The 13,401-nt window shown below is 41.3% G+C and overlaps 1 protein-coding gene across 1 annotated transcript in view; it reads left to right on the top strand.

Annotated features, from left to right (window-relative positions):
- The window catches only part of SLC25A12 (solute carrier family 25 member 12), a 148,003-nt gene that overhangs the window by 80,252 nt on the left and 54,350 nt on the right, over positions 1-13,401 (top strand). Inside the window, exons 10-11 of the mRNA XM_056533973.1 lie at positions 3,613-3,697; positions 6,137-6,289. Coding sequence (XP_056389948.1) covers positions 3,613-3,697; positions 6,137-6,289 — 238 coding nt within the window. The remainder of the gene's footprint in view (positions 1-3,612; positions 3,698-6,136; positions 6,290-13,401) is intronic.

Below are 13,401 nucleotides of genomic sequence, written 5' to 3'. Positions count from 1 at the left end.
CGGTGTGGCCCATGACAGAGCTTTTCCAGACAGAAGGCTGACTACGAAAGCCACCTTAGACCTTTCAGTAGGAAACTGGTCCGACATCATCTCCAAGTGCAGGGAACATTGAGAAAGAAAGCCACGGCAAAATTTAGAGTCCCCATCAAATTTATCCGGCAAGGATAGTCGTAGGCCTGAAGCGGCCACTCGCTGCGGAGGAGGTGCAGGAGCTGGCGGAGGAGATGATTGCTGAAGCTGTGGTAGTAGCTGCTGTAGCATCACGGTCAGTTGAGACAGCTGGTGGCCTTGTTGCGCTATCTGTTGTGACTGCTGGGCGACCACCGTGGTGAGGTCGGCGACAACTGGCAGAGGGACTTCAGCGGGATCCATGGCCGGATCTACTGTCACGATGCCGGCTGGCAGGAGGTGGATCCTCTGTGCCAGAGAGGGATTGGCGTGGACCGTGCTAGTGGACCGGTTCTAAGTCACTACTGGTTTTCACCAGAGCCCGCCGCAAAGCGGGATGGTCTTGCTGCGGCGGAAGTGACCAGGTCGTATCCACTAGCAACGGCTCAACCTCTCTGACTGCTGAAGATAGGCGCGGTACAAGGGAGTAGGCAGAAGCAAGGTCGGACGTAGCAGAAGGTCGGGGCAGGCAGCAAGGATCGTAGTCAGGGGCAACGGCAGGAGGTCTGGAACACAGGCTAGGAACACACAAGGAAACGCTTTCACTGGCACAATGGCAACAAGATCCGGCGAGGGAGTGCAGGGGAAGTGAGGTATACATAGGGAGTGCACAGGTGAACACACTAATTAGAACCACTTGCGCCAATCAGCGGCGCAGTGGCCCTTTAAATCGCAGAGACCCGGCGCGCGCGCGCCCTAGGGAGCGGGGCCGCGCGCGCCGGGACAGGACCGACGGAGAGCGAGTCAGGTACGGGAGCCGGGGTGCGCATCGCGAGCGGGCGCCACCCGCATCGCGAATCGCATCCCGGCTGGAGGCGGTATCGCAGCGCACCGGGTCAGTGGGTCTGACCGGAGCGCTGCAGTAGCGAGAGTGTAGCGAGCGCTCCGGGGAGGAGCGGGGACCCGGAGCGCTCGGCGTAACATGCCCCCTTGTGACGCCACATTCCGCCCCCTCAATGCAAGCCTATTTGCCAAATTCGTAATAGCTTTTTGTGGAAATAAATTGTGCCCCAGTATGTTGGAATTTAGCGAGTAGTATACAAGACTAATTTATTTGCTGATTTAGTTAAACTTAAATTAAAAATATTAAATATAAAAATATATAAGTTAATGCTAAAAGAAAAGCAATATGAATCTTTCACATCTCTCCATTTTTGCCACCCACAAAAATCATAAGTGACAAATACAATGCATTTGATCTTTTTTGGGATAAAAATCTTCTTTTCCCTACGAGCCTTTGCATGTTTTATTACAATAAAATCTAATTCTGTCTCTAAATGACATGTTTTTATTAGCACAGCAATCGTAGTGCTGAGATGTAATCTTAGATCTGACACATAGACCTAAATTGAAACGCTGCAATTACTACATATACCTAATTGGTTTCTTCTTAGGATATTCTAAGCTGCTTCCTTGCCTCTTTCTGTATTGGCGCTACTACTGAATCACTACAGATTGTGTTCAAATAACATGGAGCAAATGCCTTCAATGTGAAAGACGTCGAGAAATAACATGTTTTTTTTTTTGCATTCTTATATATTTCCTTTGTAAAAGCATTTAAAGGTTTTTTTTGAAACCTTTCTTTTGATTCCCCTAGGATAGGTTATCAACATGTAATAGATGGAAGTGCTTGGAGTCATTTCTGGAGCAGTGTAGCCTATGGAACTACGGAGAGTTAGACCTTCACAATCAAATAAGGATAGGCCATCAATGTTAGAATTATGAAAAACACTCTTTAGGCCTTATACACATGGCTGTATTATGGATACATAATTGGCATAGTTATATTTATTTTCTCATGGGTGTATATTCTTTCACTGGCCTTTTATTTACTGGACCACTGTTACTTCATTATCCACAATACACACAATTAAACAACACATTCTCTTTATTAAATCTTCACCCTCCATGGTCATCATCCTGGTATCCCAGTCCAGATCATGAATCCCCTACTGTGGACACCAAAGCACCATCTCACCCACACCACATCCACACAGGGTCACATGATACAGTTAGCACATAAGTCATAATACATAAAATCAGAGCCACAGGTTAAGGTGTTGCACACCTTGTGCTAACCCGACCCCGTGGTTTAGCTCTGATGTGTGACTGCCCAGTGAGGATGAAGGCGTCAGGGTGAAACCCAGGTTTGAGCGTGCAAAGGGTGTGCTGAAATATATTCTTTGGACTATTCCTCTCCTTTTAAGTATTAAAGCCGTACTTCACTAGAAACATTTTTTTTATTAACTGGTGCCAGAAAGTTAAATAGATTTGTAAATTAATTCTATTTAAAAATCGTAATCCTTACAGTACTTATCAGCTGCTGTATACTACAGAGGAATTTCTTTTCTTTTTTAATTTCCTTTCTGTCTTACCACAAGTGCTCTCTGCTGACACTTCTGTCCTTTTTAGGAACTGTCCTGAGTTGGAGCAAATCCTCATAGTAAACCTACCCTGCTCCAGACAGTTCCTAAAATGGACAGAGGTGTCAGCAGAGAGCACTGTGGTCAGACAGAAAGGAAATTCAAAAAGTAAAGAACTTCCTGTGGAGCATATAGCAGCTGATAAATACTTGAAGGATAAAGATTTTTAAATAGAAGTTATTTACAAATCTATTTAACTTTCTGCCACGAGTTGATTTAAAAATTTTTTTTTAAATGTTTTCTTGGGAAGTACCCTTTAAGTTGCGGCACACTTTTTGCATGCTTGACCCTGAGTTTTGCCATGATAAGAATGCCCCAGGATGAAGCTATCAGGACGAAACTCAGGTCGGGCTAGCGAAGGGTATGTTGCTGTGGACTGAGGCTGTGCTGTTAGATATTTTGACTGCTTATGTGATTTTATTTTATGTAATTCTAGAAGTATTTAAAAAAAATAAAAAATAAAAACTTTTCTTGGAGAATACTTACTTGTTGGCTGTACCACCAAATGTGTTAACTTGTTCTTAAACTCTACATATTGTGGATACTAAAGCATCAGCCTTCTATTCAAATTTCTAAAAGTGAAGTGATGTGGGTGTCACACTTCTAAGGCTTTCATCAGTACCGCAGGAAAATGTTCTTTTAACTTTTACTGTTCAGTATGTGCCTGAAATAGCCGATCACCACGGTAGTGACGTTCCATCTGCACTGACATCACCACTATGGTCAGTGATTGGCTGTTGGGGTCATGTGTTGGAGTACAATGTATCATTGCTACCTAAAAACAATATAGAACATTTTACTTATATCTTTTTGTACTGTTTCTTTTTCTACTTTTTTTTTATCACCACATATTAAGTTATCAGGCAACAGGCTTAGCGTTGTGTAATAGGTCCTCTTTACATATTATGCCAAAATTGTAATAGAATCCATTGTTCATTTGATTTTCTGCACCTCAAAATGTTAGATTATTATTATTATTTTTTACATTTTCCCATAAACTCTTCCATATTCTCTCCTATAGCAATCATACAGTGACGTGGGTAGGCCCATCTGGCTCCAGGTTGCTGAGTCTGCCTACAGATTCACATTGGGCTCAATTGCTGGAGGTGAGTGATATGTCTGCATGCTTGGGTTAATGTAATATAATCTCTGCAAAGCGGCACAGATCAGCGAAGGTGCATTGCATTGTTCAATAGAGCACAAACTGGAAGCCTTTTTTTTTTTTGGCCATGATCACAAGGCCCCGCCAGTACGGCAATGCCACCTCTGGCTCCAGACAGTCTTGAGAGTAGGACTTCCATAATAACACGGTACTTCCGGATACAGTACTCGTCGCTCACGTTAATTATGTGCAGTGGCCCTAGTACAGGCAAATGAGATCCGCAGATGAAAGAAGGCAGGAACATAGAGAATTCACAAAATTAAAAGGGAAGCAAAATAATTTAATTAAATGTGTATTAAAAATGGCATTAAAAGGAAAATAAGAAGTAAAATATATCATCCACATTCTCAGAACTGTATTTAATACATGAGCAGTGGAATGAAAAGTTTTACGATCTATGACAAAGTTAAAGTGATGCTTCTTGAAGTTATGATATAATATGAAAATGGTTGCAGTCCTGTGTGGCATTGCCTCCTAACCTTTCACCGGAGATTATCCATAACTATACCTGTACTATTTTAGGTAATGTATAATACGGTACTTTCTTAATATGCCTAAAGGCATCATAGATATCAAACCACCAGTATTTTATATTACAGGGCCTCTGTCAGCTCTATATCATGCTTAGAGCTGCAGACCAATTATTGCTCTCTCTTAACTGATGGCTGTTTGAGAGTTATAAAGTTATGTTTTCTTTCTAAGCTCAAGAGTTTTAGAGACTGGAGTGAGCTGCAGCATGCACGCTTCCTCCCTTCCTGCTCTGGATGTTTAATGTAGAGAGTTGGTAAGAGAGGGGTGTGGGAGAGGGAATGGAAACTTTTTCACACCTTTTTTAAAGGGGTACTCCGGTGGAAAACATTTTTCTTTTTAAATCAACTGATGGCAGAAAGTTAAACAGATTTTTACATTACTTCTATTTAAACATCTTAATCCTTCCAGTACTTATCAGTTAAGGTATGTTCTACAGAAAGTTCTTTACTTTTTGAATTTATTTTCTGTCTGACCACAGTGCTCTCTGCTGACACCTCTGTCCGTGTCAGGAACTGTCCAGAGCAGCAGCAAATTCCTATAGCAAACCTCTCCTGCTCTGGACAGTTCTGATATGGACAGATGTGTCAGCAGAGAGCACTGCGGTCAGACAGAAAATAAATTCAAAAAGAAAAGAACTTCCTGTGGAGCATACAGCAGCTAAGTACTGAAAGGATTAAGATTTTTAAATAGAAGTAATTTACTAATCTATTTAACTTTCTGGCAACAGTTAAATTTTAAAAAAATTCTACCGGAGTTCCCCTTTAAGCTCTAGAATTCTCCTATATGCCAGTTTCAGTTGCTCAAAATGTATTAAGTTGTCATTGGATTTATGAGAAATTTGCACAAAAAAAATGGCAATGTACCTTTTTGTCCAGTGGTTTGTATGCCACTTATTGCATGGAGCAGTGCAAAAAATAGCAACTTTTTAAAGTAATTTTTGCCACATAAATAAAATGATTTAAATGTTGGGCTGAATGTGACTGTTTGGTTCCCAACATTCTATGAAAAGTGACCATCCATTGTTAGAGTTGCCTTAAAGGGGTATTCCGGGCAAAAACATTTTATCCCCTATCCAAAGGATAAGGGGATAAGATGTCTGAATGCGGGGGGCCTGCTGCTGAAACCCCCTGCGACCTCCGGGTTTCCGGGACTGGGGACATGACATCACGCCACACCCCCTCCATTCATGTCTATGGGAGGGGGCGTGACGGCCGTCACGCCCCCTCCCATAGACATGAATGGAGGGGGCGTGGCGTGACGTCACTTCTCCAGGTTTTTGAAACTGGAGATTCAACACCCGCATAGAATGCGGGTGCTGCAGGGAGGTCGCGGGGGTCTCAGCAGCGGGCCCCCCGCGATCAGACATCTTATCCCCTATCCTTTGGATAGGGGATAAAATGTTTTTGCCCGGAATACCCCTTTAAACCTTACTTAGGAGGGGGGTCAAATTTACATTTCTACAACATGTCTCACTGTTTATGCATTAAGAGAGTTCACATTTGGGTGAATGGATCCGTATGGAGAAATTTTACCTCTGTCAGCTAAATGGAGCCCTATGGATGAGAGCCTGATGTGAACAGGGCCTAGCGGCTTATACGAATGTAATATGAATACAAGTTTGCATCCATATTACAGATTCAAGTCCCAACCAAAGGTTAATAAACTATCAGTATAGGGTGCTGTGGGTACCATATTACAGAACTGCAAGGTTGTAAAGAACTGTAGTCCCCACATTTCTCATTTACCTGTACCCTTCACATCATCATCTGGACTCTTCATTTGATAATATAAAGGAGTTGCTATATATAGATATCACCATTGAATTTAGTTTTTATTTTTAATCATGTACCAGCGGTGGGAGCGACAGCTGTTTACCCAATTGACTTGGTGAAGACTCGGATGCAGAACCAACGATCCTCCTTTGTTGAAGAGCTGATGTATAAAAACAGTTTTGACTGCGCTAAGAAAGTAATGCGCTACGAGGGCTTTTTTGGACTTTATAGAGGTAAATCTTTTATTGTCAATCCACGGACCTGTGTTACTTTTTTGGGATACATATATTTGATACTAAATATACAACTGTTGAACTTGTTTGAAAAATATTTGTTGCTATTGGGTTCAGCTACACAAACCATACTAGCATTCTATTAGAAAGCTCACTTTGTGTACAGTGTATACAGTAGGTCCAAACTAATGTCTTAAGATGTCTTTATAAGGGTTGAAGCTATGTTACATTTCCTTCCCATCATGCTACAGAGGGTGAATCACAGATCTCGAATGTTATTTACCTTATCTCATAGCTTACACACGTTCTATAAAGCCATGGCCTATGCATGATTTTAATTGATAGAACTTTGTCAGGGTTCTCCATAGCAGCCAGTAAGATTGCTCTAAAAAAAAATGCTAGAATGTGATTCCTGTGGACAGTGCTGATAGTTTTGTTGAAGGAGGCCCATTGGGTTCTTATCCTGTATCCAGAGCTAGGACCTGCTTGTTCGAGGGGAAAATATGCGAACCCTTTAATTCTTTAAAACTGAGAAAGACGCAATTAGTAGACATCTGAGATTTAGCGTGCATGTTGGAGGCTCTATACACTCCAAATACAGTCCAATATCAGGTAAAGTAACACGCTTATACCAAATGGCGGTCCTTCATAGATAGCATAAGTGTTGGGGCAGAGCACTGCTGCTCCCAATCTCATCATTTACTCTGAAAACAGCTTAATTCCATCTTGTCCTTAGAAAACAGACTAGCAACTCACTGAAGGATTGAATTCTGCCAAGAGGTGTAGTTTTTGGAAAGGGGAAAAGGAGAGAACGAGAGAGAGAGAGAGAGAGAGAAGGGAGAGAGAGAGAGGGAGAGAGAGAGAGAGAAGGGAGAGTGGCTGTAAAAGGCCAGAAGCAAACAGGGACTGCAGCTATAGTATAGGAGTTTACTGTGAGTACTAGCTCTCACTCAAGTGCATTATTTACATCTTACAGTGCTCAGTGCTGCTCTATAATGACTTTCATGCTGCTGCTTCTAAGGGTGTGCTATAGAGCTATAGGGGAGAAGGACCTCCTCTTCTATTTGTGCGCAGTGTATGAGAGACATCACGGGGGCTCTACCCACTAGCAAAGGGACAACTCAAAATAAGAGATGGAGTCTGCAGAGAGGAAATTTGGTAGGAAAATGTCATACGCAAGTAAAATAATGGCCAGAAATAGTGCTACTCCTCCGATACATGTGCATTTCCTGAAATGACAGGTTCGCATTAAAGGCCACTATGTGAATACAGAAAAAGTGGTGACCTAAAACACGAATACTTTTACTAGTTAACAATGTACCGCCATCTTTAGCTGTTATTATATATATGGTTATTATACATGGCATAGAAGTGGTTTGCCAAGTGCAAAATGTTCTCTTTAGTTGAAGTAGTTCTCTGAAAAGCTTGGCCTCTCTAAGGTCAACGTTCTTCACAAACGCATCCAACTAAGTTTTGAACTGTGCTATAATATTGACTATATTTAGAAATGATTGGAGCCTATACCACATATCCATTGTGGTGTGTTTTAAAGGAAACATTCATTGTTATGCCCTGCATCATTGGCTGTTGTGGTGATGACAAAAGAGCGCAGACTACACTGGCTGTGTTCCACAGAGGAGCGCTAATGGATGGCGTGGGAGGGCTTGAAAAGCTGCTGAGCTCTATGTAACCTGGTGCATTCAGATGTGAATGTATTAGGCGGAAGTGGGAATAATGAATAGAAAGTCTCATTTTGTTTTATAAGCTTTAATACTGTTGGGTAATATTGGTGACAATGGCGATAATTGTGCTGTGAATTGTCATTGTAAGCCATTTACTTGAAGTAGTTTTTTTTTATGTGTTAACCTATTTTTGCATTTGGGTTGCTATAATATTAAATGTGATACGATATTGGTTTATATAATGGACTATTGTAATGCAATCCAAATAAAGGGTATGTTCATTTGCAGCAAACCTCTTAACCTTTTTACTATGCAACTGAACAGGGCCTTTATGGTGGCAAGCACATTGATCTCTGTTCAGATGAATGGGACAGTCGTGTATATATTCTTATTCTGGCAGAGCCAGCCCATCCATGTGATCCTACATTACCGCTGTAGGAGCTACTGCAGGGAAACTGAGCTGCCAATTGCAACTTCTGACTTGTCTTAAAGGGGTACTATGCTGCTCAGCTTTTGTTTCGAACGCTGGAGCCGGGAGCTTGTGACGTCTTAGCCACGCCCACTCATGGTGTCATGTCCCACCCCCTCAATGCAAGTCTATGGGAGGGGGCGTGATGGCTGTCACGCCCCCTCCCATAGACTTGCATTGAGGGGGTGGGGCGTGAAGTCATGAGGGGGCGGGTCTATGACATCCCAGCTCCAGCATTCAGAACAGTTTATTCCAAACACTGAGCAGCAGAGTACCCCTTTTAATTTAGTATTTTGGTCCATATTTTTAGCCATATCCAGGAATGGGTCCAAAATACAGGTGCAAATCTTTCTATTATCGTTTTTAGTTGTTTTTTCTGTGTCTGTTCCACTCAGTTTTTGCTAAAGATAATAGCCCAGATTTATCAAACTGTGTAAGAGAAAAAGTGGGTGATTTTCCCACAGCAACCAATCACAGCTCAGCTAATGAGCTCTGGTAAAGTGAAAGCTGAGCTGTGATTGGTTACTGTGGGAAAATCACCCACTTTTTCTCTTACACAGTTTGAAAAATCTGGGCTAATATATATGAACCCAGTCTAACTCTGGAATATCAACTACTGTGAGGATATTAATGGGGTACTTTTAAACGTATTCCCTAGCAGCAGAATAAATTTATGATCATGAGGGGTCGGACCACTGGGGCTCCAAATAATGTCTATGAGAGCACGGGAGATACCATAGAGCTGTCCTCTAAATAAGGAGGTGATACTAGATTTACCATTAAATTCTTGCCATTTACCCTATACAGTAATCCTTCAACTTTCAATGGCCTCAGGTTACAATATTCTCAACATACAATGGTCTTTTATGAAACCAGACTCAACATACAATGCTACAGACAGTCTGGAGCTATACAACATCAATGGCTGGAAGGTCTGACCAATCAGAATGGGCATTCACTGGTAAAGCACCTGTATTACTGAAGTGCATGCACTGGCTGTCTGTCTTTTAGTGCCTCCCTACAGTGCAGGGAGGTATTACATGTTCTGTACTACTCTTTAAAGGGGTACTCAGGTGGAAAACAGTTTTTTTTTTAATTATTATAAATCAACTGCTGCCAGAAAGTTAAACAGATTTGTAAATTACTTCTATTAAAAAATCTTAATCCTTCCAGTACTTATTAGCTGCTGAATACTACAGAGGAAATTCTTTTCTTTTTGGAACACAGAGCTCTCTGCTGAATTACAAGCACAGTGCTCTCTGCTGACATCTTTGTCCATTTTAAGAACTGTCCAAAGTAGGAGAAAATCCCCATAGCAAATATATGCTGCTCTGGACAGTTCTTAAAATGGACAGAGATGTCAGCAGAGAGCACTGTGCTCGTGATGTCAGCAGAGAGCACTGTGTTCCAAAAAGAAAAGAATTTCCTCTGTAGTATTCAGGAGGTAATAAATACTGGAAGGATTACGATTTTTTAATAGAAGTAATTTTCAAATCTGTTTAACTTTCTGGCACCAGTTGATTTAAAACATTTTTTTCCAGGGTTAGCTGATCCTTTGGACCCCAGGTGAGGGCAGCTCTATTTTACTTTTCTGGGACAGTGTGTGTACTGTTCAAGACCCTGAAGAAGCTCCTGTCCTCTACATAGACAGTGATTTACAGCTCCCAGCAGATCATTCTTACTTTTATATGTAAGGACTTGCTTTATCTGTATTAGTTATCCACAAATTTTTCTTTAATACTGACTTTTTTTCTGTTTTCAATGACATTTTGGGGGCTTCATAACCAATTACCAGGTTTCCATAGAGTTATGGTCTCAATGTACAATTATTTCAACATACAATGGCTGTCCTGGAACAAAATTCTATTTTAAAGGGGTTCTCTGGTGGAAAACTTTTTTTTAAATCAACTTGTGCCAGAAAGTTAAACAGATTTGTAAATGCAGAATGGCATGTTTGAAAAAGTTTTTCGATAAAAAAGCAAACAGAAACGCTATCTCATTGTTTGTGTCTAATTTCTGAATGGGAGGGAAATAAGGCACCTCCCACCTTTAAACGAAGGATCTTGGCGATTGTAGCCTGAGGGAGGTGACAAACAGGAAGTAGCCAGTCCCCAAAAACAAGCCAGTAGTGTGATGGGGGACACAGTACACAGTTATTTACCACCAATACAATAACAGATCCGTTATAAGCATGTCCATTATTGTATGACACTTAATTACTAAAGTCCCCTTATGTTGGATAACCCCTTTAAGATCCACACTTTCTCCCAGGCTAGGGGGTGAAGTTGGGACTACTCTTGCCTCTATTGGTTAGGAGTCTTAGCTGTGACTAGATTCTGCTTTCTGCTGTATAGAGAAAATCCTTTTGCAAATGCAATGTGAGGCAAGTTTTAGCAAAACTTAACCCTCTGAAAGCTGGAGTGTATACATCTTATGACGGGAAAATACATATACAATGTAGAAAACACAAGGACCTAGGCCTTCAGCACCTGAAATACACACTTTACTGTCCAGCAAACAATATTTCCTTCAGCCACCCGACTAAATGTTGTGTAGCACCTGGTACAGCTCTGCTGGGCCACCACACATACGTTGTGAATAAAACGACCGTTTTCTTTATAGATTCTTTGCGTTACCCTTTATTATAGTGTTAAAACTTCTGCATATTATCTGAGGGTGAAAAACACTATGACCGTTTATTTTGCCACTTAGTATATTCATATAAAGATTTGAAGATTTAGATATATTCTGTCGATGCCATTTCTACATTCCATGGGTATAATAGTAAAGTTCTGATTTGTCCCTTTTTTGGTTATGAAGGGGTCTGTTGTCATACAGGAGATGAGAAGGGGTGTGATAGCACTTTGGGACTTGTCTCCCTCATAATATTCAGTGGGTGTTCTCTTAGAACGGTTCACAGACCACGGAGGGAGGATCGCTTTCTTTGTATTCTCTTCAACTCCCCTTGCATCTAATAACTACCTTTCTCCTACACAGAAGTCTTTTAAATTACTGACATGGGGATGGAAATCAAGGCAGTTTCATTATCTATTGGCTGGTTTCCTCTTGGTAAATGTTGAAAGGAAAGGCTCATCCCTCTCTTGTCCTTGGTACGTCAGTGATTTGTTATTTATATGCTCCGTGAATGGAAGCCAGGAAATCAGTATTCACCGGTAGACAACGTCAAGTCAATTTCACTTACTCATTGTGGATTCCTGGTTCTAAGGATGGATTGGATGTATCTGTAGGTTTCTCGATAAAAGAGCAGTACTGTAGGTCATGGAGTTGCCTGCTCATTCCCCCCCCCCTTATAGAGACAATAATATTTTACATTAGTTGTTAGAAAGAAATTGAGGACTGATGGACCTACATACCCTTACGTGCATAATGAACAAGTATCTTTATCTCTTGCCTATGTTTGTATTGAGACATGTCAGTGAGAACTGAACTTTTATCTTGATATCCTATAAAACGAATCTTTTATGTACATTAAGAAAAAAAAGAACATGGAGGATCGTAAGGAATTTTTCCTAAAAAGAACATTTAAGAAAACTTATTTCTGTTCTTCAAATGCAGCAGTGTAAACAATAGATAAACTTCTGGTTGCCGTGGCTACGTCCAGAGTCATCAATGTATCGAAGTAAGACACAATTATAGTATACACACGAGTCGAGTACCTGGGTGTGACAGTCAATTTGGCACCCTCAATAGATATACCCCTGACAGGAAGCATTACCGATATATGTAGGATAAAACTACATCTTATTACATATCCAATGAATGATCACTGCATTAGGAACAGTTGGTGCCTGACATTTTGTGACTAATGACATAATATCACATGGTGGCCACATCATGATTAAGTCTCAGATAATTTGTTGACCTCTCCTCAGAAGGCAACATTTTCCTGTTATGGGTAAACTTGAGTGTCTTTGACTGCAAGCAGATTGTTGGGGCCCAGAGGTGTGGTACCAGAATTTCCGAAAGTCATACTTGTTGGCTTTTCCCAAACCACAGAGTGTACCCCAAGATTGGATGAACATTAGACGAGCATCTGACAGAAGGTAACACAGAAGCAGACAAAATGTGGTTGAGCCAACAGGCTAGTGTCAAGTAGCACACCTGGTATCTTAGAAAAAACATACCACAGTGGACCAACTGACCCAGCAGTACAATAATGGGCAAGTAAGACACATTTCCACAATAATCATGCACATACCTTGCATCAACTAGGGTTGAGTAATAAGAGCGCCCCAATGAGCCTGCATCATCACAAATAATACTTGAATAAAGCCAAAAAAAGATGTCACTAGACAAAACCATGGCAAAAGGTGAGCAGTGAGTAGTCTAATTTCTTGATTAACTGAAGGGATGGTCAGGTCTGCATCCAACATAAACAGCCTGTAGCTGTATCCTTTGAGTGCAACGTTGGGGTCCAACTGGTTTGTGATGGTAGTGCTATGTTTCTTGGAGCATTTTTCTGTCGTGTCCTAAGAACATTGATCATCATACCAAAACCCTTGAATGGTGGCTGCTATAGGGACCTGTTAGCTAACCAACTTCAAATATCTTCAGGAGATTTCCCCCCCCCCCCCCCCCCCAACCATAGTGTCATCTTGTAACAGGACAATGCTCTTTATCATCGGGCTTGAATTACTAGGGAGTGATAAGAACAGGACAATCAATTATTCACACTTCCTTGGCCCCCAAACTCACTGGATCGTTAATTCATTGACAATGTTTGGGATATGCTGAAACAGCCTATGAGAGCTGTTCCCAGTTCTCTGAAGAATGGGCATCAACTAATAAGGCAGTAGCGGGCATGGATTGAGTTGAGTATGAAGCATGTTCACCACAAATGCATGGCCAAAGTTGAGTATAAAGAACGTTCACCACCGATACATGGATCAAGAAAGATATAGTGGAGCTGGAGAGGGTTCAAAGATGGGCAATCAGGGTAA

Source organism: Hyla sarda, chromosome 8, assembly GCF_029499605.1.
Source record: "Hyla sarda isolate aHylSar1 chromosome 8, aHylSar1.hap1, whole genome shotgun sequence".
Taxonomy (NCBI): Eukaryota; Metazoa; Chordata; class Amphibia; order Anura; family Hylidae; genus Hyla; species Hyla sarda.
This window is presented reverse-complemented; position numbering and strand designations above follow the sequence as displayed.